Source organism: Schistocerca piceifrons, chromosome 2, assembly GCF_021461385.2.
Source record: "Schistocerca piceifrons isolate TAMUIC-IGC-003096 chromosome 2, iqSchPice1.1, whole genome shotgun sequence".
Taxonomy (NCBI): Eukaryota; Metazoa; Arthropoda; class Insecta; order Orthoptera; family Acrididae; genus Schistocerca; species Schistocerca piceifrons.
The window spans coordinates 186,778,420-186,804,200 of NC_060139.1; the positions used below are offsets into that span (position 1 = coordinate 186,778,420).

The 25,781-nt window shown below is 41.5% G+C and overlaps 1 protein-coding gene across 1 annotated transcript in view; it reads left to right on the top strand.

The window, feature by feature from the left end:
- LOC124777130 (CD109 antigen-like) overlaps positions 1–25,781 on the top strand; it is a 217,837-nt gene that overhangs the window by 190,726 nt on the left and 1,330 nt on the right. The window contains exons 27-29 of the mRNA XM_047252422.1: positions 16,370–16,545; positions 22,103–22,274; positions 24,371–24,473. Coding sequence (XP_047108378.1) covers positions 16,370–16,545; positions 22,103–22,274; positions 24,371–24,473 — 451 coding nt within the window. The remainder of the gene's footprint in view (positions 1–16,369; positions 16,546–22,102; positions 22,275–24,370; positions 24,474–25,781) is intronic.

Sequence of the window (25,781 nt, forward strand, 5' to 3'; positions counted from 1 at the left end):
ACTTTTAGTTTTCCCTTTATGCAGAAGCCTATACTGTCTGCATTCATCATAAATTAACATAATTTTCATATTTGTCAATAACTGTAACCTTGGGGTACCAGAAAATTAGTAACTTTTATCTCGTATTTTGCTGTTGCCTTGATAGAAATTTTATTTTGTGTATTAATTGATCCAATTCTTAATGGGAATTAGTAATACTTTTAACTTAACAGATCAAGAAATTGAAGGAGAATCTGCCAGATTATTTTAAAGTAATTTGTTTATTGTTCTTAAAAACATTGTGCTAGCCACAATGAAGCCCCCACTGTGAAGGCTGTTCCCAAGCATGGTGTGAGTTAATTGATGTTCATAAGCTGCTGGAAATAACCATGATTGCTGTCACGCAATTTGAAGCTGCTGTGAACAGGAGTGTCAGGAGGGCTCCTGATAGTTGTGAGCCAGAGGTACATAATGTATCTCAAGTACTGCCCTCTCCTGTGGATCCTACCTCCTTGACAGGAAGTATGGTATCCATCACTATTCATCAACTTGACTATGAGTGGCTTGTCAATGGTAGGTATTGGCACTTTGTACAGGGAAGACAGGGACTAGAGAGAACTTGGGGTGTTACACCAATTCCCTTAAATAACAAGTTTGAAATGCTGTCAAAAACTTGTTGTATCCTGTGTCAAGAAGAGGCAAACCCGTTCAACCGTATCTGCATTATTGTAGCCCCCGACCATGCAGGGATCGCACTGTTGGTGCGTGAGCTGCACATTCCCCATGTACACCATGCAGTATGTATCTGTCATGACTGGGGCACAAGGACTCCCAGCAACGGATTACTGGCCAGGTAGCTGTTGATGTGGCTGGCTGCCACCCATGGGGACAGCCCCCGTTCGGGGTGGGTGGCACCATGGTGGATAGGTGGATAGTTCGCACATGAAGCAACTAAAACTCTCGCTCACTGCTGGTCACGTGGCCCCAGCATCAATTCAAATGGAAAGGCCTCGTACAATGCAACAAAGTATGATCCCAATGCATTCCCTTACATTGTCATGCCATGGCAGGAATGCAGGACTAGACAGCAAGAAGCAAAATCCTCCCGCAAATACCTGGTATGTACCAGGACCAACAGGGACATATTTTTTGCCACAAAGCCTTTATTTTTTGTGGAAGACATTGAAGACAAATATGGCGAAGTTACAGTCATCTGAAAGATGAAGAGCAGTCCCCTTCTCATTAAAATGTCATCTTCTGCCCAGTTACAGGTGCTGCTCTCTAGTGAAAAGTTGAGTGACATTCCTGTGACTGCCGCTTCCCACAAGTGTCTCAGTATGATCCAGGGCATCATCTTTCACCGTCATCTTCCATTGCAATCTGATGGCGAGCTGTGGGCCGACTTAGAACAACGGGGTGTGCACTTCATACGTCATGTTCATAGGGGCCAAGGGAAAACAGAGTTGCTACCAGGTCCTTCATCTTGGCTTTCGAGGTTGATACGTTGCCTGAGAACATCAAAGTGATGGTCTACCAGTGTGACATGAAACCCTGTGCATTCTTCCTCCTATGAGATGCTCCAGGTGTATGAAATTCAGACACATGTCTTCCTGTTGGACTGCTATCTGCCTCTGCAGGGATTGTGAACGTCCACTGCATGCAAACGTTTCTTGTGTCCCTCCCCACATCTGTGTAAGCTGTGGCAAGCTCCATTCTCCCTGCTCACCAGATTGCTCTGTTTTTAAGTGTGAGAAGAAAATTCAGGAGTATAAGACCCTAGACGGGGTCACATATCAAGACACCATAAAAAGTATGAGTGTCTTAATCCCAGACAAATGACATAGTCGTACACTACAGCTGAAACATCATCGCCTGCTGTGTTTGACAGTACCTTCCTCTGTTTTGCCTCTTACAGTGAGCCCTCAGAGCTACCTGCTGGTAACCCCCCCCCCCCCCCCCCCCCCCCAAGCAGTTGCGGGCCCTTCTGGTGCTTCCATCACATTCACTTTGGGAGCATTGGTTCCCACCTGCCAAGGACACCAGTCCCCATCCCCCAGCCAGAGGCACCTTACCCCCCTCCTGCTTCTCTAGGTAGGAGGAGGTCCCCTGGGACTCATCCTTCCACAGTCCGTGCTGATCCACAGCCAGATGCCAGCCAGTGGCTGAAGGAACCACAGGCTGATGGCTGTTGGACTTCTCATTCTTCCTCTGTCCCTGAAATCAAATCAGGGAAACCATCTCAGCCCTCACCTTCTAAGGAGGATTAGGACAAAAAGAAGTCCTCCAAGACAAATGAAACTGGCCCCCATGCCACTGGACCTCTGCAGGTACTCCTTCTGTGCCGAAAGTGGAGATCCTGGTGGCCCCTGAGGCACCAAATCTCCCCAGGCAATGTGCCACTGTGTGAGTGGATGCCCTGGCATCTGAACCGATGGCAGTACATGACCCTGGGACATAATCTGTCCATCTTGGTCGCTTCGTGCCCTCACTGTATTCAGTCTGATCCTCCAGTGGAATTGTAATGGATTTTTCTACCACCTGGCTGAGTGATGATAGCTGCATTCCATATTGCCATCTGGAAACATTGTTTCCAGCAACATGTACCTCTGCCTTTCGTGGCTACCGAGGTGACTTTAAGAATCACACTGAATATGAGAGGGTATCGGGTGAAGTTGTACTTACGTGATGGACTCTGTATGCAGTGACCTTGTGCCTCCTGATACACCTTTGGAGGCTGTTGCAGTTTTGGTAAAGGCGTATGAGGATTTTTCCATGTTTATCTCCCTCCCGATGATGTCGTGTCCCAGGATATACTATGTGCGTTACTCTCTCAACTGCCCCCACCTTTCCTAGTTTTGGATGATTTCAATGCCCATAACCCTTCATAGGGTGTAACAATGATCACTGGTCATTGTAAAGACATCAAAACTTTACTGGCACAGCTTGACCTTTGCCTCTTGGATTCTGGTGCCCCTACACACTTCAGTGGGGCACACACAACATATTTGGCCATTGATCTCTCCTTTTGCAGTCCTGGTCTTCTACAATATGTCCACTGGAGGGTCCACGATGACCTGTGTGGTAGTGACCCCTTCCTGATCTTCCTGTCGCTCCCTCAGCATTGCTCTGCTGGACGCCTGCTTAGACGGGTTCTCCGCAATGCTGCCTGGGATGGGTTCACCTCTGCTGTTGTCCTTAGCTCCCCATCGCAAGGCTATATCGATGCAAATATTCAGTATACAAAGGCAGCCATTCTTTTGGCAACCAACCAAGCCATCCCATCTTCCTCGGGATCACCACATCAGAAGACGGAACTGTGGTGGACCCCAGAGATCTCTTTGGCCATTGGAGACCATAGGCATGCTATCCAATGCCATAAGCAACACCTTTCACTAGTGCACCTCATTGCCTTCAAATGGCTCCATGCCTGCACCCACTACCTCATAAAATGATGAATCCTAGGAACGGTATGTTTCCACCGTTGGATCACTCATTTCTCTATCACAGGTATGTGCAATGATCAGACAACTCTGTGGCTTCCAGCCCCTGCAGGTGTACCAAGTATTTCCTTAGATGCTGTCATTTGTATAATCCAGACACTGTCATTGAATATTTTGCTGTGCATTTTACTCGCAAATTTGCATCTGAGAACGACTACCCCACCTTTTGCCTCATAAATCAGCGGGTGGAGCAAATGCGCTTATCTTTTACTACCTGACACCTGGAGCCATTTAATGCTCCATTCAGTGAATGGGAACTCTCCAGTGCCATAGCCCATTGCTCTGATATGGCCCCACGGCCAGATCGCATCCACAACCAAATGCTGAAACATCTCTCAGTGAATTGTTGGTATCACTTCCTTGCTCTCTTTAATCGAACCCGGAATGAAGGTGAGTTCCCATCTCAGTGGCAAGTAAGTGTCATAGTTCCGGTTCTGAAACCATGCAAGAACCCCTGAAATGGACGGTTATCGCCTAATAAACCTGCAAATTACTCTAACACATGGTCAGCAAGTGGCTGTTTTGGCTCCTTAAGTCTCAGGGCATTTTGGCTGCATCTCAGGGCAGTTTTTCCCAAAGGTGCTCCACTGCTGATAATTTGGTTCATCAGGAGTCCACCATTTGGACGGCCTTTGCACATCATCAACATTTCATTGCTGTCTTTTTTTACCTACAGAAGGATTATTACATGACATGGCATCACCACATGCTTACTGTGTTCATGAGTGGGGTCTCCAGGACCTCCCATTTTTTGTCAAGAACTTCCTGTCGCACCGTATGTTCTGGGTGCAAGTGGACACTTCACTCAGTACCCCTCTTATATCCAAGAGGCTCTGTAGTTCCTGCTTTCTTGTGGCCATCAATGGTCTAGCTGTGGGTGTGGTGTCTTCAATATCGCCTTCCTTCCGTGCCAATGATTTTTGCTTTTATTATTGCTCCTCTAGTATGGTTTTTCACTGAGTGTCACCTACAGGGCACCACACGAAAGGTGATGTCGTGGGCTCCCACCCATGGCTTTTGGCTTTCAGCTGCCAAGATTCATGTCATGCACTTCTGTTGCCATCGTACTGCCCACCCACAACCCGAGCTTTACATAGACGATCAGTTACTACTTGTAGTTGAGAAGCACCACTTTCTGGGATAGTCTTAGATTCCCAGCTGATGTGGCTTCCCCACCTTCACCAACTTAAGTGAAAGTGCTGGCGACTCCTTAATATTCTTTGCTGCCTCAGTAACACTAGCTGGGGTACAGATCGCTCTACCCTTTTGTGGCTCTAGAAAGCCCTGATTCAATCCTGTCTTGACTAGGGCAGTTGTGCATATGGTTCAGCACCACCCTCAGCATTGCGAATACTGGGCCCCATTCATCACTGTAGGGTCCAACTTTTGTGCCAACAACAGCTGCTGAATTATGCTATATACATTCATAGCTTCCCTGAACATCCCAACTGCCATGTCCTTTTCCCTGGAAGGGAGCTCCACACCCCATAGCAGTGACCCAGAACTGGGTGTACTATTGCTGCACACCTCTAGTGTGTCTGTTCAGAACTGAAACTTCCTCCACTGTCGCCTCTGGCTAGGGAAACATCACATCTGTCCCCACGGATTGTGCCCCGACCTCGGATTTGCCTTGAAGTCTCCTACGGTCCAAAGGACTCTGCTGATCCCGTGATTTTTCGCTGCCTTTTCTTGGCTGCCCTTGGGAAGGGCTAGAGTTTGGAAGTGTTAATCTCTGATGGCTCATCAGTCGACTGGTGAACAGGCTTTGCATACATACGTGTGTGGTGCAGTGAACAGCACTATCTGCTACACAGCTACAGTGTCTTCACTGCTGAATTAGCGGCCATTACATTAGCACTTAGCCATGTTTGTTCTTGAACTGGCAAGAGTATCCTAATCTGTAGTGACTCCCTTAGCAGTCTTCAGGCTATAGACCAATGCTACTCTGCTCACCCACTGGTTATGGCTATTCAGGATCTTTTCTCTGACCTCCATCAAGCTGGACGGCCCATCGTTTTCATTTGGTCCCCTGCTCATGTTGGGATTTCGGGAAATGAGTGAGCTGACAGGTTGGGCAAGCTTGCCCCAGGATGCCAATTCTGGAAATGGTTTTCCTGGAACTGACCTTCACTCATTTGTACACCATCTATTGCTGGAAGTCTGGAACTCAGATTTGTCTGCCCTGATCTCCCCAAACAAGCTAAGGAGGATTAAGGAGACTACCATCATGTGGCAGTCTTCCCAGTGTGCTTCTTGCAGGGAATCACCCAGCCTCTGTAGACTCCGCATTGGCCACACTTGGCTGCCCCGTGGCCAAATTCTCAGATGTGAGGATCTCACTGCTGATGTGGAGCTCGCCTGATGTTAATGAGTTTTCTGTGCTGTCTTTTTTTTTCTGGGCTTTTATCTCAGTTTTTATTTTTTATAGTTACACTTAAGCTTTACAGGATTTGCCTTTTGCCTTCTCCCTTTGACGACTAATTCTGGTTGGCCACGTAATGGATGGAGGTACTGATGACCTCGCAGTTTAGTCCCTTTCACTCCAAATGAACCATGCAATACTGAGAGCACACTTGAATGTAGGTGGTACTCATTTAGTATCAAACTGTGGACTGATTATTTTGGGTGATGTCCAGCTACTTACAGACAGGCGTAAGAACAGACTGTTATTTTGAAAACTACATAATGGTTTGAAAGTCTTATGGGTTGGATTCTACCATTTTTGATGAACTACAACAACTAATTTGGTTTTGGCTAATAGAAAATGTTGCTAGTCGAAAATCCAAAAATATTGTGGAACTGTTATCTTCATAAACCCCTTGTTTATATGAATGAGCACCATATTCCAAATTACAGCAAATTACATAAAATTATTGTTTAGTGGATTAATTAGTCAGTGATCAGTCTCATTTTGTACAGAAAAATTAGGGTAACTAAAGTATGTGGCCAAAGTTCAGAATCTAACAGTGGTTCTGATGAGATCTATGCTGGGAAATGGAGCTGCTTATGAACTTAAAGTTTTATTATTGTGGAAGATAATTAGTTTTAGGTAATTTCAAATATATTACTGGTAAGTTAGAATGTGTAATTTTCAAATAGGGTAGGGCACTTTTTAGCTCATAGATTTGTGCTCGTAGCAAACTGTAGTGCTAACTTTAACTAACTGTAACCTCGAATTAACAATGGCATAACGAAACTAATTACACATATAGAATCAGTACAGCAAAAATAATAATGTGAAAAATAAATTACAGAGAAATTCAGTCTTACAAGAACTTGAGAGTTTTATGTAAGTTTCACATTAACAGATAAATATATTGAACATAAGCAAAAAATTAGTGAAAAAAACTAGTTATTTATGGGAGTAGAAGAAACATAATGGATGGGAAGAATCCACCTGCTATTATGTCACAACATGACCTCTTTGAAGATCTCCACATTGAAACTGGTGTGATGACCATGAGACATTTTTAGCCACAATGATTACATAGTACAATAGCCACCTAAAAAAAGTAAAATGAGTTGCTTGTTCCGCACACTACAAGGGTGGTTTGAAAAGTTCTCGCAACGGAATAGAAAAAAAAGTATTCACATCACTGAAACTTTCTTTATTTTTCAATGTAGTCTCCTTGTAGATTAATGCACTTGTTCCAATGATGTTACAGTGCCTTGACACCATCTTAAATAAGTTTTCTCCAGACCTGCAAAATAGTTGTCAACTCTGGCTGTCAATTTGTCGTTTGAAGTGAAGCTTCGTCCACCAAGAAAAATTTTCAGTTTCGGGAAGACGTGGAAGTCTGACGGAGCCGTAGCAGGTGAATAAGGCAGGTGTGGCAACAATTCACACCTTAGTTCATGTAATTTTGCCATGGTGACAGCATGTTTTTGATCCAGCATCAAGAGTTGTGGCACCCATCTTGCAGATAATTTTTTTCATTTCTAATTCTTCAGTTAAAATGTGATATACCCATTCAGATGACATCTGGCAAATGTGAGCAATTTCACGCACTTTCAATCAACAATCCTCCATGACCATTTTGTGCACTTTTACAATGATTTCAGGAGTAGTGACACATCTCAGCTGACCACTGCGCGGATCATCATCTAAGCTCTCCCAACCAAATTTAAATTCATTTGTCCACTTGGCAACAGTTGAATATGAAGGAGCAGAGTTCTCCAGTGTATTCTGGAAATTGGCATGAATATTCTTTGCTTTCATATCTTCCTTTATGAAGTACTTTCATTGCTTGAATCTCGATTTCCCCCCCCCCTCCCCCCTCCCCCCCATCTTCGCAAATCACTATGCACTATGCGGAAGCACTGACATGGCACATGTTTACAGGCAACAGATCAACGAATATCACGTGAACAACTCGTTGCATTAGTGCTGACCTCTTGTGGTGATTCCAAGAACTTTTCAAACCACCCTCGTAGATAAAGAGCCAGCACTAATGTCGTCTCTCAACAAGGAATTTGAAAAATTTAGTTCTGGAGAGAGGCATGTAGAATGGCAGCTATTGTTTAAAGGAGTAGTTGATCTGGCACTTGATAGATATATATGTTACAATTCATGATGGGAGGGTCTGTTCATGGTGTACAGTCACTGTAAAGAAACACTGAAAAAAGAGAGACTATTGTAAAACAAAGCATAGGGCTATACAACTACATCTAAATGCGTACTCTGCAGTTCAAATTAAGTGCCTGGGAGGGGGTTCACCAAATCATTTTCAAGCTGTTTCTTTACTGTTTCACTCTCGAACGGTGCACGGGAAAAATGAATACTTAAATCTTCCATGCAACCTCTGATTTCTCTTATATTTTCATGCTCCTAGGACAAAGTTAAATATTGAAATTTCATGAGAAGATCCTGCTGCAATGAAATAACCTTTGCTGTAACGATTGCCACCCAAATTCGCATATCATACTCGTGGCACTTTCACCCCTATTTCACAATAATACAAAACGAGCTGCCCTACTTTTGACAATTTCAACATCTTTCTCAATTCTATTTGATGTGGGTCCTACATGTGATAGCAGTTCTCCAGAAGAGGGTGGACAAGCATAGTGTAAGCAGACTCTTTAGTAGACCTGTTGCGTTTTCTAAGTGTTCTGTCAATAAATTGCAGTCTTTGGTTTGCTTTCCCCACAACATTATCTTTGTGATCATTCCAATTTAAGTTATTTATAACTATAATCCCTAAGTATTTATTTGAATTTACAGCTTTAGAGATTTATGTGTATTAACCTCTGACCATAATTTAGTTGATTCCATTTAGTCTTTGTGTGGATGACTTCACACTTTTCATTATTTAGAATCAGTTGCCACTTTTTGCACCATTTTGTCTAAATCATTTTGCAATTTGTTTTGATCATCAGATGATTTTATAAGATGGTAAATGATAGCAACTTCTGCAAAAAGTCTAAGAGGACCACTCAGATTGGCTCCTAAATTGTTTATGTAGATCAGGAACAGCAGAGAGCCTATAAAACTTCCTTGGTGAATGCCAGATATTACTTCTGGTTTACTCAATGACTTTCCATCAATTACTATGAACTGAGTTCTTTCTGACGGTCTGACAGGAATTCAAGACTCCAGTTACCCATCTGAGACGATACTCCATAGGCATGCCATTTGCTTAGAAGTCACTTGTGAGGAACACTGTCAAAAGCAACTTGGAAATCTAATAATATGGAATCAATTTGACATCCACTGTCAATAGCTCTCATTACTTCATGAGAATAAAGAGCTGGTTGATTTTTACAAGAATGATATTTTCTGAATTTATGTTAACTGTTTGTCAATAATTCATTATCTTCTAAGTAACCCATAATGTTCAAACACAGTGTATGTTCCAAAATCCTTCTGCAAAATGACGTTAGTGGTGTGGGCCTATAATTCAGTGGATTACTCGTATTTCATTTCTTGGGTATTGGTGTGGCTTGTGCAACTTTCCAGACTTTTAAGTACAGAGCTTTCAATGAGAGAGTGGTTGTCTAAGTATGAAGCTATTGTATCAGCATACTCTGAAAAGAACCTTGGAAGGGACCTGACTGGTATACAATATACACCAGAGGGCTTGGGTTTATTAAGTGCTTTAAGCTGCTTCGCTACACCGAGGATACGTAATACTAAGTAACTCGTGTTGGAGGTTGTTCTTGGTTGGAATACTGGAATATTTACTTCATCTTTTTTGGTGAAGGAATATTGAAAAAAAGAAAAAAAACTTGTTTAGTATCTCTGCTTTAATGGCACTGTCATCCGTACATCACCCTTGTGCAGTGAGTGTATCGATTGTATCCCCGCTGCTGTACTTTACATACAACCAGAATCTCTTTGGGTTTTCTGCCAGAATTTCGTTTGGGAACTATTAAAAGCATCTTGCATTGAAGTTTGCATTAAGTTTCGAGCTTCTGTAAAACTTTGCCTATCCTTGGGGTTTAGCATTCTTTGAAATTTGGCATGCTTTTTTCGTTGTTTCTGCAACAGTGTTCTAATATAGATAGAGATGCTGAACGAAGCAGTAATGGCTGTCAAGAGGACTGTGCATGAAGCCCTCAGTGACTGCCATAGCAGAATATTATCAAAAGATCTTTCAAAAAACCCAAAGAAGTTCTAATCATTTCTAAAGACTGTACCAAAGTTAATTTTAGAGAGACTCTTGAATGAGAGAGGAAATGAAATTGAGGTTAGCAAAGCACGGGCAGACATGCTGATCTCAGTTTCCAAATGTCCCTTTATAAAGGCAAATCCAAAATCCATGGGTGTTGCCCATTTGAATTCTCACACCATTGCAAAGGTGAGTGATATAGATAATAGTGCCAGTGCTGCTTAAAACAAGTGAAATCGCTAGACTCAAACAAGGCTTCAAGCCCTAATAGAATCCCTGTCAGATTCTATACTGATTTGTGACTCAGCTAGTCCCTCTTTTAACCATAATCTGCTGTAGATCACTTATAAAAAAACGTGCCCAGTTGTTGAAAGAAAGCACAGGTCGCACCTAGAGAATTGTAAGCATATGGCTAAGCCACATCGTGTTCACATAGCTACCGCCTGCAGTAGAGAGCATGAATACGCTTAATATACTTTGACAGAAGTTGCCAAAGATAACTATTGCTGTTGCTGCTTTGCCTAATTACTGCCGAGTGAGCACTTGTATGTGGACATGTAGGTGGCATAGCAAAATGAATGATTGGTCATGGCCACATGAATGTCAAACACATGCATTCACTTACACGTAGGTTGCGAATTTACCATGTCTGCATGCATGATTCGCTTCACTTACCACCAGAGTTGGACTAAATTTATTCGAATGGCAAATAATGAATACAGATAAAAATCATTTTTCGTTATCCATGGATAACAAATTTTATTTGAAACATTATTAACGTGCAGGACTAAAAACATAAGTTTATCATCTGTGGGTGAAAATGTTATGAATAATAGATAAATTTAAAGTCAGTGACATTTATTGCCATACACATCCTCAAGCAGGGAGCAAGAGGGTGCCCTTGGCCGCCTCCTGGAATTTCATTACAGATTCCTCTCGAATTTCTGCCAAGCAGTCAAAGTCTGTGAGTCCAGTAAACTGCAGATTCAACACTGCTGTCCTTGATGGAGAATGCTGCAGCTTTAGCAGTTACTAAGTATATCTTGGCCTTTCTTAGCTATCAGCCAGCACGGTAGCTCAGTGTGTTCGGTCAGAGGGTTAGCTACCCTCTGTAATAAAAAAACTGAGTGAACGGATCAACGAAGAACCTGAACGGGTGTCATCGGACGTCTGCATCGAATGAATTGAACGAACAATATAGAACAAAATGAGATCTAAAAAAAAAGGGGGGGTATGATTCCTGCTTTGGGTGCAGGAGGTCCCGGGTTCAAATCCCGCACGAGCCCTACCGTTTTGGCAACGGCCTTGCCGCAGTGGATACACCGGTTCCCGTGAGATCACCGAAGATGGCGCTGTTGGGCGTGGTCGGCACTTGGATGGGTGACCATCCAGCCGCCATGCGCTGTTGCCATTTTTCGGGGTGCACTCAGCCTCGTGATACCAATTGAGGAGCTACTCGACCGAATAGTAGCGGCTCCGGTCAATGAAAACCATCGGAACGACCAGGAGAGCGGTGTGCTGACCACACGCCCCTCCTATCCGCATCCTCAACTGAGGATGATACAGCGGTCGGATGGTCCCGATGGGCCACTTGTGGCCTGAAGACGGAGTGCTTAGCTATCACTCTCTTCACAGGAAATTATGCTGACTCACAATTGCGGCTGCAGTTTTGGCACTGATCTGCAGTCGAGTTTGATGCAATCCTTTATGAAAGTGTGCTGAAACAGTATATTAAGTCTTTTCGTTTTGCATCCTCATTCAGTCCTTACTGAGCAACAGAAAAGAGCTGGTCCAACATTTCGGTGGATGGATTCTGTCTCCAAATCCCAACACATTAATAACATGGCAGCAGTATACATGCCAGTCATCCACCTTCAATTCTCATAAGAATGCCCCTACGCTTGCTGTATGGTGGAATCACAACAGCCTTTTAACATTTGTCTGTGAATGACAACCCACGGCAGCTTACTAATTCCATATTACGTTTGATGCGTTGGAGTTATTGTTATACACTTTGGAAGGACACAGCCATACTAAACAATAGGTTTGTGCATCTGTGCACATCTATATTCCTAAATACATCAACTGAAAAAATCAAATACAATTTTCAGAAAAGAGAGAAAAATTTTCAGTTTCTAGATCAGAGAAAATGCACACTCCAGGGTTGGGATCTTCACAAAGTGTATGGGTGAAAAACAGCATCATATGTAGTCACAAAGATATGTTTTCTGCAGTCCTGTTGGGATATTGCTCAATAATGTGACAGACTGGATGAAGAGGAGTACCTTGGTGCAATCCTAGACTGCTAAAAGTAGTATCTACTGGGCACTGGAGAGTGGTTTCAGAAGATATCCCACAGTCATCTCGCCATATTGTGGCCATGGGCTATATTTTACGTATCATATGTAGTCACAAAGATATGTTTTCTGCAGTCCTGTTGGGATATTGCTCAATAATGTGACAGACTGGATGAAGAGGAGTACCTTGGTGCAATCCTAGACTGCTAAAAGTAGTATCTACTGGGCACTGGAGAGTGGTTTCAGAAGATATCCCACAGTCATCTCGCCATATTGTGGCCATGGGCTATATTTTACGTAACCAACAAAAAAAATTGTACTTTTAAAATGCATTTTGTTTAACTTTAGATATGCCAGTCATAACTAACAAATTGAAATCATGAAAGGAATGTGAAAAGTCCATTAATGTGAACAGTTGTGAAGTTTTATTTGCAAACAAAGTGTTATAGATTAGGTCAAAGTTGAATATGCCATTTTTAAAAGTTTAATTCTTGTTTTGCCACTTTGAGGAGTGTTAATGTAGCATTTTTGTTGACACCCAGTAGAGTTTTTTCAGCCAGTCTGACCTTTTCTTTCTGTTTCAGAATTTTAATTTTCGGTTTTCTTAAAATTATGAGAGTGTGGATAATTTTTTGTGAATGTTTTCTAGTTTTAATTCAGATACCCTAGATTTAATCAAACGAGGATGTTATTTCAGATCATTGAATCAGGAAGTAAATTAATGACATAAAAGCTGTACTTTGCATATATTACTGAAATACAGTTAGTGATTAGGAACCAAAGTAATGTAATTAAAAGACATTGAGTAGGTAAATGTCAGTCTTTTGTGATTACCACAAGTTTTGTGTACTTCTTATTAAATTTAGTTCTTGGTGCACTAAACATTTTCCAACTCACCATATCAGTTATATTAAATCTCACAAGTTTTGAATCTTGCTCCCTCTTCGAAAACATTCCATAGACACCCATGTTTATTGCCCTGATTCCGTATCATTCATTAAACAAATGTACTTTCTGTTGTTTTTAAATTAGTTTTCAGAACAACTCTTTATGCCAAACATCTGATCGAAACTTTAATTGATTTCAAAGATTTGCCTTCTTGACACCAAAGAAAATATGTTTTACACATACAAAGAGGATATTTATGCATTATATATCCTAAATTCATGTTTATTTCAGGATGATTATATGTGACTTTCAACACACACTCTTCTGTGGCAAAAAATGAGAAACTAACAATTCCACTTTTGGTTTTGGCAAATAATTCATTGTGATTCCATGTTAACTCCACTTCCTGAATTACACTCAAAATAAAGTTTTCTTTTTACATCATAACATAATTCAAAACTTGTGACACAATTTCTTTAATATTTCTATGGATTGTACAGACATTTACAAGGGGACCTACAGTTCAACATGTACTCCAGAACATGGTGTCACTTGACTTGATATTTTTTTTGTTATTATTAGAGACGAAAGAAGCAAAGAGTAACAGAAAAAATTGTTGGACCAATGCGGAATCAAACCAAAAACTTTTGGTTTTGTAGTCTGGAACTTGACTCACTGAGCCACTGAGGCACCTTTATGTCTGATCTATTAATAAGGTATTTATGAAATAGAAACTGCACTAGCTAAGGCAAGAAGTGGACTAATTATAGAATTCAGTTCAAGAAGTAAACAGTGGCATTCTACATTATTTGTTAGTTTCAAATAATTTATTCAGGAATAAATTTGTTTGAATGATCTACTTAGTCTAATTGTTATCCAGGCAGAAATAGCAACAGTGTAGGAAAAGATAGATTGTCACTTACTGTAAAAAAGACATGTTAAGTTGCAGATAGGCACAATTAAGACACTTACACAAAGCTTTCAGCCACAGCCTTCATCAGCAAAAGAGAAACATATACAAGCAATCACACCTCATGCACACTGACCACCAACTCCGGACGCTCAGACTAGAATGTGTTTGTGTGTGTGATGAAGGCTGTGGCCAAAAGCTTGGTGTAAGTGTCTTTTAATTGTGCCTCTCTGCAACTTAACATGTCTTCTTTACGACATATTGTTGACACGCGTACCTGGAGTTTCCATTGTTTAATTAGCCACATAGAAATTTATTAACATAAGGTACCCATCTTTGCTTACCACACCACCTTGTGCTTTCTTCCTTTTTCTATTGAGCGCAGTTAATATTATCAACTGTAATGAGTCCTATTAGTCCATTTGCTTAATAAAAGCGTGAGAGCCTATGGTGTAACTGGATAGAAGATTTTTGTAATTAATTATAAACAAAGTTGACAATTACAATCCTTTGTCATACGCTTAAACACAAATCTTTTTCATTTGTTCTGTCCAAAATATGTCCATGTCAGTGCAATTTTACCAGCAGACTGAATGCAAGCATTATTTCATCATCTTATCTTTCGAGCAAATTTACAGTTCCACAGCTAAATTAATGACCTTCGATAACATTCAGTATTCAATTACCACTTTAATTTTTGGTTATACATGTTTATAATCAATACTTGTGGAATGTCAGGTATACAGTCCACATTTTCTCCATAGAAAACATGGACAATTGACAGCATAAAAAGAAATTGTTATGGATGCATGCCAACATTAACAGTGTCCGTTAGTGTCGCTACATTGTGGCAAAGCTGTGTAGAGTTGTGTTTTACCTAAGCCACGTGGCTGGACCTCTCAGTAAGTGCACGCCGTGTGATACTGAGGGTGGAAGCTGCTGGCATTGTGCTTCCACAATGTGTGAAAAGCGAGTGATGGACAAGTGCTGCTTGTGTTGTTCCATCATGCAGATGATGTGCTCCAGTCACACCTTTAATAAGAAGGGTAGCAGGAGTCATCCACAAAACTGCTGTCTAATATCCTTGATGTCCACTTGTTGTAGAACATTATAAAAGTTTCTGACCACAAACATAAGGAGGTATCTCGAACAGATGAGCCCCTCCATGCCAACCAGTGTAGATTCCAAAAACATCACTGATATAAAACCCAGCTTGTGCTTTTCTCGCATGACATCAAAGCAGTCAAGTAGATGCAGTATTCATTGATTTCCAGAAAGCATTTGACTCAGTCCCACAACTATGCTTACTATAAAAAAAGTGGTTGTTTGGAATCAGTCATCTCATGTAAATACAACTGTGTAAGAATTTGTAGGAATATTTAATCGAACAGTCACATAGGCTCAGCCTAAAGCAGGTGGCAAACTTTGGTTCATTGGTAGAATACTAGGCAGTGGCAGCCGATAAAGCAGACTGCTTACAAAACACTAGTGCAGCACATCGTATAATGTTGTGTAAGTATGCAGCACCTGTAGCAAGGGATATTGAATGGCAGCTTGAATGGACACAAGTTTGTGTTACCCATGGGACAGTGACACACTGACGCTGGAGAAACTGAACTGGCAGATGTGTGCAGATAGATACAACCTACCTCAGGAAAGCCTACTTACAATGTTTCAAGAAACAGCTTTATGGGTCATAGAGAGATTAAGTCTAAATAAAGAAGAAACATTACTCATATACCACCAACTTTCAGGCATGAATCTGGGATAATATTACTTCTTGTTTCAATAGTTTGGCTGATAACTGTACTGTCATCATTGAGGTGAGTGACTGGCAGAATTTATACTACTTGACACAATACCGTGGGGTGAACGTACCTTTGTCAGAGATAACACTGTTGGCAACAAGAGCATCAGTCTGTGGCTGTCACTCACAGACTGATGCTTTTGTTGCCAACAGTGTTGTCTCTGTCACAGGCATGTTTACCCCAGAGTATTGGGTCAAGTAGTTTAAATTCTGCCAGCAATTCAAAAAGAAGTAATACTATCCCAGATGCATGCCTGAAAGATGATGGAATATTCTATCTGTTGTGAAAACTTCAAGAAACACAAGCAATATTATAATTGAAAATACGATTGTTACATTTTTAAAATTTTCTGATACTTAGCTCTGTCTTTTCTTTGCAGCTGTCGTCAAAAGTACGGGAAGTCAACATCACAGCAACTGGAACAGGATTTGCCATTGTGCAGGTGTCTTACCGCTACAATGTTAATGTGACTGGTGCATGGCCGCTCTTCACATTAGACCCACAGGTTGACAAAAACTCTGACCGGAATCATCTGCAGCTTTCGATATGCTCAGCGTATGTAGCTCTTAACAGTGTTCTGTTAATATCATCTTGCTAAAAGATACTGATACTGATTCTGATACTTATAAGCAGTCAGTTTATATGTTTTGCATTATCATTTAATCAGGCAAGTTTTCAAATATGTAGTAAGTAGCAAATCATGGACTGCATGAAAAATCAGAAAAGAAGTGAATCAAAGCAGACTGATTCGGTACTCAGAATTTGTGAGGAAAGGAACAAGTGGAAAAACTGGAGGATAAGAATGGACAGGATGACAAGGCATGGCTTAAGTCATGAGGGAAACCGTTCGTGGCAGTAGAGGGGGCCACAGAGGACAAAAACTATTGGGAAGACAGATACTGGAATATATGCAACAAAAAATTGAGGTTGTTGGTTGCAAGTGTTGCTCTCAAACGAAGAGGTTGACACAGGAGATGACGTCGCAGTGGACCACGTCAGAGGTCTATGTACTGGCTGAAATATGGGGTTGTAATTTGGACACTGACTACTGTAAATAATGTAGCTGACATATGCACAGTTGTGTTTCACCGTCTTTTACTTTCACTTTTCACAGCCCCCCATACACACATTTATATGGGCAATGCACTGTTGTTTAACTTTCCATAAGCCTCATTAGTAGTTTGCAGTGGAACATCCACATACTGCTACAATAGTTTCCTGTTGAACATCAACGAGCAGTAAAACCTAACCACAAAGTTCACAGTTCTGGAAGAATAATCAGGTACCTGTGGAGAAGACACTGTCACTGTTTTTACACATGGTGTAATTGTTTAACACTTATTCCACAGTTAATTTGAAGCATTGTTGTTGTTGTTGTTGTTGTTGTTGTAACCAGCACAGGTTACTCGTCTGAAACTCAGCCGTGGACTGACTGTCTCATGACCAAAAATTGGGCCCTTATATATCATCACAATAATAGTTGCTGAAACTACACATTGTTCGAAGTTTAGTTTACAGAAATTACAATTAAAACTTAACTCATTAAATTAACTGAATACATCGAAACATTGGTTCTTTTTAACAGTTTCTTCTACTGCAAGAGTTAGGCTGAATTATTTGTTTAAATCATGAAATTAACCAATATAGTTACGTAAACAATGTTTTTGACAAAAACTGTTAATTGCTTTGGAATTAATTAAAGGCTGGCTTTACTAACATGTTTTCAAATAGGGCCAAATAGATACTTCAAGATAACTAGCATTTTGTCTTCCAAATGTTTACGATTATTACAGATTTTATATTTATTTATATGTCGACAATAGAATTTACGTTATGAAACAATTACTGATTTCACTCTATAATAAAAGACACTAACTAGAAATAGTTGAAATAAATTAGAAAATCAGTTTCATACAGAAAACTAAGCACAAAATTAGATCTGGTGTTAAATTCTTTAAAACTAAGGGCTAATCTTTCTCTTTTATGAAAATGCAGATTATATTCACATATGTTAATGCTAATTACTTAAAACTGAAGAAACGAATTTAAGGAGGCAGATGGCAAAACAAGAGGGGAATTAAAATTATGCCAGCGTGCTTCTTCACAAAATGACTGCCTGGTGGAGGGGAGGAGGTACGGTGGCATGATAAACAAACAAAAATACCTCATTATTTGGCAGTAACATTAAAAAACATTGTTTGAATTATAAAAGTTCTCTTCTTTGTTTTGTAATAGTGAATGAGCTATTGTAATCATCAAAATCATCATTAATAATACAAACATTAAATGCTGGAACAGCTATAGTGCAGCTTTGTTTGAGACTTACCTGTGTTGCGGTTAATTTTTATCAGAGTAGTAATGTAATATAAGCAATAAGTGTAGCAGCTGTAAGTTTGAACAGTTGTTCAACGGCGTAGCCTTATCTCAAGGTACGCAACAAACTGTTCCCATAAATGTCTATACATACATATATTTCAGCACAAAGAAAGATACACTGTACAAGGTACAAAGGCTGACTGGGACATGGCGGCTCGTCAGAGCAGTTAGAGTTCAAAGATCATGCTTTATGTGGTCGATGTGACATAACGAAGCAACACAGCCCCCCCCCCCCCCCTCTCTCTCTCTTCTCCCCTCGCCTGAGAGGAGGTCGTGTGTGTGTCAGCTTCGGAGTGCGTAGTGTGAGGCGGCAGGCGCATGACTGGAAGCTCCATCTCAGTCAGGGCGGCATGTGAAGGCACAGGACAAGCTGCAGGTCCACCTCGTAATCAGACAGACAGCGGGGGCAGACGATGCGTGGGCCGGCCCGGGAGTAGAGGTGTTGGGAGGGGTGCGAGTGTGCCTGACCCTAATGCAGTTCGAGCCATCCGAGGAGATGAACGCTTGAACTCTTGATGGATCACACTCTCGGAGGAAGGACAGGCTATGCACTATCTTGACATCTAGTTCCTCATTGAGTGTCGAGTCTGCATGTCTGTAAGGAGCACAAGCACATGGTCGTCGAAAGCTACGATCGACATGTCGCTAACGTGGTTAGGTGGTACACTGCAGCACAAGTTGAATGTCGGGGAGCAAGTCTCTCCAGTAGATGAAACATCATCAAAACCTGCTCATGGGGTTGATGACGACATGCTTGGGAAACACACGAACTGCGGTGACGAATCATCAGAAGGAGAAGACCCTACCATGGGATGAGCTAACTCGTTATCGGGCTCGGCAATGGAAAATTCATCTGGATGGGACTGCAGAGGGATGTCTGAGTCAATGAAAGCAGGCTTGAGCCTGTGTAGTGAAACAGTCTGCGGGCAATCTTTAACCATAATGTGGAATGTCGTCTCGCCCCTCCAGAGTACTTCAAAGGGGCCGAAGTATGGGGGTTGCAGAGGTTGTCCAACGGAATTGTGCCTGAGTATAATGTGGGAGCATGTGTTGAGTGCAGTTGGCACATAAGTGTCCAGCGGGGAATGACTGACAGGCGGGTGTAGCCGTGCTTGTCTGAAGCGGGTGTGCATTCAGTCTGCGGAGGTGAGGAAATCCTCGAGTGCTTGGGTCAGGGTAAGTTCCCCAGGTAGAATCGCATTCTTGCCGAAAACGAATTTGGAGATGGTTCCCTGTAAGTTAGGTTTAAAGCCCAAACGGAGACCGAGTAACACTCAAGGAAGTGCCTCAGACCAGAGGCAGTCATGACACCTGAGTGCTGGTTTAAGGGTGCGGTGCCATTGTTCCACTAAACCGTTGCTTTGCGGGTGGTAGGCTGTTGTATGAATTTTTTTGATACCACAAAGATTTCATAAAATCATGAAAAGTGCAGACGCGAACTGTTGACCCTGGTCGGTGGTGATGCTGGACGGGCAACTGAACCTAGTGATCCACGATGAGACAAATCCCTTGGCCACAGTTTCTGCTGTGATGTTTGGTAAAGGAACAACTTCCACCCAACGAGACATGCGATCGATTGTGGAGAGGATATATCTGACGATGGCAGAAGGTCGATAATGACAAACTTGTCGGGAGTGGGGTGGGGTGGCTTCGGCGTATCTTAGAAGGCCTGCTGTCCCATGGTAGGATAGGCTGTCCTGTAACCTGGCACTACTGGCGTGGGCGTGTTACTAGCAAACATGTCCCAAACAACGGCTGGTTGCAATGTCCCTGATGAGCAACGTAAGCATGACGCGGCAGGCACGATCGGTACCATGGGTGCTAACAGATGAGCGGCGCATGAGGTAGGCCCATAAACTGGACCGGAGGTTAGAGGTATAGTACTTAAATTGTCCACGTCGGAAATGACACGGGAGGCCGGCGCAGCAGGTACTGTGGAAGGAGCAAGCGGCTGTATGGTCGGAATCGGAGCATGCCGCCCCCCCCCCCCCCCCCCCTTCCCCGTGAGTGGACCATAAATCACTGGTGAAACCTGCTGGTGGTCCCATTATCGTGGTACAATGTTCCTGGATGGTGAAGTGCCATAGGGTGTGCTCGAACCCATGTGGTCAAGAAACTGGGCGACAGATCTGGTGGTTCAGCCTGGTGAACTTGTTGTATAAAAATATCCGTTATTAAATTGTGAGGAAGGCAAAACTGGCATGGCTTGATAGCAGTTTACCACGTGTGCGTTTTGCACGAATGGCAGTGTAGCACACGGCACTGCTGTAAGTGACATTGCGGCGCATAGAGAATCAAAGCACGTGTGTGAATTTGGGTCCCTTTGAACACAACACGAGCGAGCGATCGCTACACGATTCAGGAAATCGACCACTTCGCTTTTCACATGTTGGCGTGCAAAGTCCGGCGACACAAAACCCGGTCCATTGTTTAAGGTAAGGGCATAACACTCGGCCGTTGTAGAGCTGCAAAGTTTGAGGTTAACTTCATTGGAGATCGCGAAACACTGTCCGTTAGCGGCGAAACAACCGTTGGAAGGGGATTGGAGTGGCCTGGTAGTAGGAGCTGAGCCTCCAAGTCCTCGTATAAAAAAATTGTGTGAGGCAGCCATGGTGTCAAACGTAAAACCTGTTGATTCCACATGGCCAGCACGGAAGTTGCGGAAGACATAGAAATGTCGGGGTCACCAATATGGGAAACCGGAATACAGGTAACTCTATACGCAACAAACTGTTCCCATAAATGTCTATACATATATATATTTCAGCACAAAGAAAGATACACATGTACACTGTACAAGGTACAAAGGCTGACTGGAACATTAACACGGCGGCTTGTCAGAGCAGTTAGATTTCAAAGATCATACTTTACTTGGTCGATGTGACCTATCGATGCCACACTTCTAAAAAGTAATCACACTTACTTATATCTCTTTTTTGGCATCTCTCCCCAGAAGCAGTCATATTTAACCCCATTAACATCATATTATTTGTTCCATAATATTTTGGTAAAACTGTGTAGTGTTCATAACTTGCTGCCACAATATTTTGAATCATTCAGACCATATGTAGGTTTAAATTGACAAAGTACACATAACCGCTCTGTCTTGTGAGTTTACACCTGAAGATGGAGAGAAGTCTGGATCAAAACATTGTGGTAGCAGGTTACAGGCATCAGTTTTCTCCAAATGACTCCAACGATTGTTAGACCAAGAAAGTTTTAAATGTTACAATATTTTATTTGAGTAACGTATACATCACACCTACATGTGTTATACAGTGTTTTCATTGGCCTGTTGTTAAAGTTTTTGGGATGATGAAGGGGATTGTGGTGTAATTGGCACTTCCTTGTGTATCTACTAATTGCTCTAACATGATTTATTCCACAAAGAATGTTATACTTTATTTATTTCTCTCTTCTTGGTTTTTCTTCCTTTTTTTTCCACAGTAAAGATTGTGATGGTGATTCTTAGTGTGGCACAACAGAATAATAATGGCCATTTGATTGAACTAAACTGTCTGCACTTTGTGTCCTATATTTGCAATTGTGCACTGGTATTATTTAGTGTAGTTTCAACACTCCATCAGAAATACATCTTTTCTGTGAAAAAATGTGAAAAAATAATCTCAAACCTGCATGTACACAACATTATTGGCTGAACTTTATAGTTATGCTAAAATAGGAATATGGTCGCTAATACACATTTTCTGCTTATCCCTGTCTTTATGTAATACAGGTTTGCTGCTGGACAGTCTGCTAATGAAAGTAACATGGCTGTTATGGAAGTGTCATTGCCCTCTGGCTTCACCGTTGATTCAGATTCACTACCCAGCCTGGAAGTTTCACAGAATGTGAAGAGAGTTGAGACCAAAGATGGGGACACTGTTGTTGTTCTGTATTTTGACAAGGTAAGGATTTCATATTTAACTCTAATAGAATTGATACAGTGTACTAATTCTCAAAGAATAATTGCAGTATCTGTAATTAACTGTCTTTTGTGGTTAGTGTTCATGTTTTGCATTACCTTCATATTCATGAGTCGGGGCATACAAGTAGAAAAAAGAACTAATTATAGTAGATTTTTCGACCAATACATTTGTATTGGAAACATGAATGTTTGTTTCACCACTTGGGTTGTTCAGACATGTTCAGTTTTTGATTTACAGTACCTTTTCCTCCTCTTGATTCTCATTCACAGTTTTCCGTTGTGCCCTGATGTATTTAGTTCTTCTCTTTATGTCATTTCCTGTTTTTTCAACAATTCATTGTATTTTTAATGTCTGTTCTTGTCTTTTTGTCTCTGTTATTCTTCATTTGTTATTATCTTTTGGCTCTGTTGTTTGTAGTCCAGTATTAGTTGTAAAGAATTTAGATTTAGGCTGGTATAATCCACTGTTCTTGCCTGTTACTCCCTTTTTTGCAATATCTGTTTCTCCTTAGCCATGTTTCCAACACCATTCTTTTTTCAGTTCTTTGACTGTATGTAGTGTATGTCTCATGACTCAAAAATTCTGAATTATTTAATGACTGTTTCTTATTGCTTACCTCTTTACTGGGCTCCCACGAGCACTCAGAAATGCCACAACACGACGTGGCGTGGACTCGACTAATGTCTGAATTAGTGCTGGAGGTAACTGACACCATGAATACTGAAGGCTTTCCATAAATGGATAAGAGTATGAGGCGGTGGAGATCTCTTCTTGACAGCACGTTGCAAGGCATCCCAGATATGTTCAATAATGTTCATGTCTGGTGAGTTTGGTGACCATCGGAACTGTTTAAAATCAGAAGTGTGTTCCTGGAGCCACTCCGTAGCAATTCTAGATGTGTGGAGTGTCACATTGTTCCTGCTGGAATTGCCCAAGTTTGTCGGAGTGCACAATGGGCATGAGTGGATGCAGGTGATAGACAGGATGCTTACGAACATGTCACCTGTCGGAGTTGTATCTAGACATATCATGGGCCCCATAATCACTCCAACTGCACAAACCCCACACCATTACATAGCCTCCACCAGCTTGAGCAGTCCCCCCGCTGACATGCAAGGTCCATGGATTCATGAGGTTGTCTCCATAACCGTACACATCCACCCACTCGATAAAATTTGAAATGAGACTCGTCCCACCAGCTAACATGTTTCCAGTCATCAACAGTCCAATGTCACTGCTGAAGGGTGCAGGTGACCCGTACATTCATCAAGGGTATACGAGTGGGTCTTCGGCTCCAAAAGCCCATATCGATGTTTCGTTGAATGGTTTGCGCACTGACACATGTTGATGCCTGGCATTGAAATCTGCGGCAGTTTGTGGGAGGGCTGCACTTCTATCATGTTGAACAATTCTCTTCAATCATCATTGGTCCTATTCTTGCAGGATCTTTTTCTGGTCTCAGTGATGTCAGAGATTTGATGTTTTACCAGATTCCTGATATTCATGGTACACTCGTGAAATGGTCATATGGGAAAATCCCCACTTCATCGCTACCTCGGAGATGCTGTCCCTTCGCTCATGCACCGACTTTATTGCCACATTCAAACTCACTTAAATCTTGATAACCTGCCATTGGAGCAGCAGTAACCGATCTGACAACTGTGCCAGACACTTGTTGTCTTATATAGGTGTTGCTGACCGCAGGACCTTTTTCTGCCTGTTTACATATATCTGTATTTGAATATGCATGCCTATACCAGTATCCTTGCACTTCAGTGTATTTTCATTCTGTTAATTTCTGCATTGTTTGTAGTATTTATTTTTTTGTTACTTACAATTTTTAGAAATGGTTTGCTTATTAAAAGAGCACTTCTTTCTCCTAAATTGTCTAGAACACGTGCTTTATTTTATGCGTCTGTGTCTTGAGAAATTTATTTTTGTGGAAGCACTTTGTCAAGTGTATACACTAACAACGAAATGTAACTTATATAAAAGGCAAGTATCAGAAGTTAGGTGTAGTGACTTGTGTTTAGTACAGCTTGAAAGACTAAGTTTCACAACTTTTGTACTTCCAGATGACAAGGCAGGAGTATTGTCCCACCATATCTGCTTACCGAACTCACAAAGTGGCTAAGCAGAAACCAGTTCCTGTATCTATTTATGATTATTACGACTCGTGTAAGTATACTATTAGATTATAAAGCAATACTAAAGCTCTACTTTTGTCCATTCTGCTAATGCTTTGAAAGCAATCTTAGGCAAGTTTACAGATGGAGCACTTGTTTTTTTAGCACTAAGAGATGATGTCAGCTGTGTCCTTAACCATGACTGTAGCAGAGAACATGATCTTCTTACATAAATGTAAAAAGACAATTACCTCAATGTATTCTGCACCCAGAATGTTGATTAATTTTTTAGTGACAAGGTGCCTACATTAGAAATATTTTATACTAATTTTGAACTTCAACAAAAATATAGTTAAGTCAGAGTAATAAGTAATGATGCATGCAATGTGTGTGCGCTCATATGTCTTCCACCTCCATCCCTAATCCCCCCCCCCCCCTTCCTTACCTCAGCAGTTCAAGATATTAACTATGGCTCTGAAATGAGACTTGTCAAATGCAGTCAGTTAAAGCCTAATATGGCAACACCCAACCATTTACTCAGTTGTATAAGAAACAAATCTGAATTTGATAATATTCAGTTTAGATGGTTGATGTGAGAATGACAAGTCAGTAGTTGGTTTAGTAAGAAATAATTTGCAATTTTTAATTTTGGGGAGAAGAGGAGGGAGAAAAAGGAACAGCAGAACAAGAGCAAATTCACAAAGTTTCAGAGCTATGGAACATCAGTAATAATAATAATAATAATAACACACTATAGACTACCAAAAGTATAATAACTTGCAATACCAGATACTTTATTTTTAAATAATTTGCACCAAAAGTTAAGATAATTTGAGGTGTACTCTGAAGATTAAATTTTGATAAGAATGTACCGAAGGTACTCAGAGTTGTGGAGGGGAAAAGGGGGGGGGGGGCAAGGGAGGAAAGAGCCAGGCACTTTCTGAAGTAAAATATCTGACCCTGAGGCCATAACCAAGTGACATGGCCTCATGTGGGAGAAGGGGGGGGGGGAGGGGTGGGGGGAAGCACAGCGCGTGCATCTGACAAAGGATTGGGTCCGAGATAGCTTATCCGGAAGTCTGCTTTCAATGTGCATTTCCCCTGCCTCCTACGTATGGTACTTTTTTTTTAATTTAATTTAATTTTATTTTTTTTTTTTAAATTGTGTAACGTGAGTCCTCGTAAGATTAAAGGTTAAGCTGTTTGCCATGTAGCAGTTGTAAGCCAGTTTTATTCTCCTCCTGGCTGTGTGTGGAACCTTTATTAGCACATTTGTATCATCAGCAAATGTTGAGCTTTTGAAGAGGCCTGCCATGTCTTTAGTTAACCATTTATGGAGGTTCACCACGAAAATGAGAAT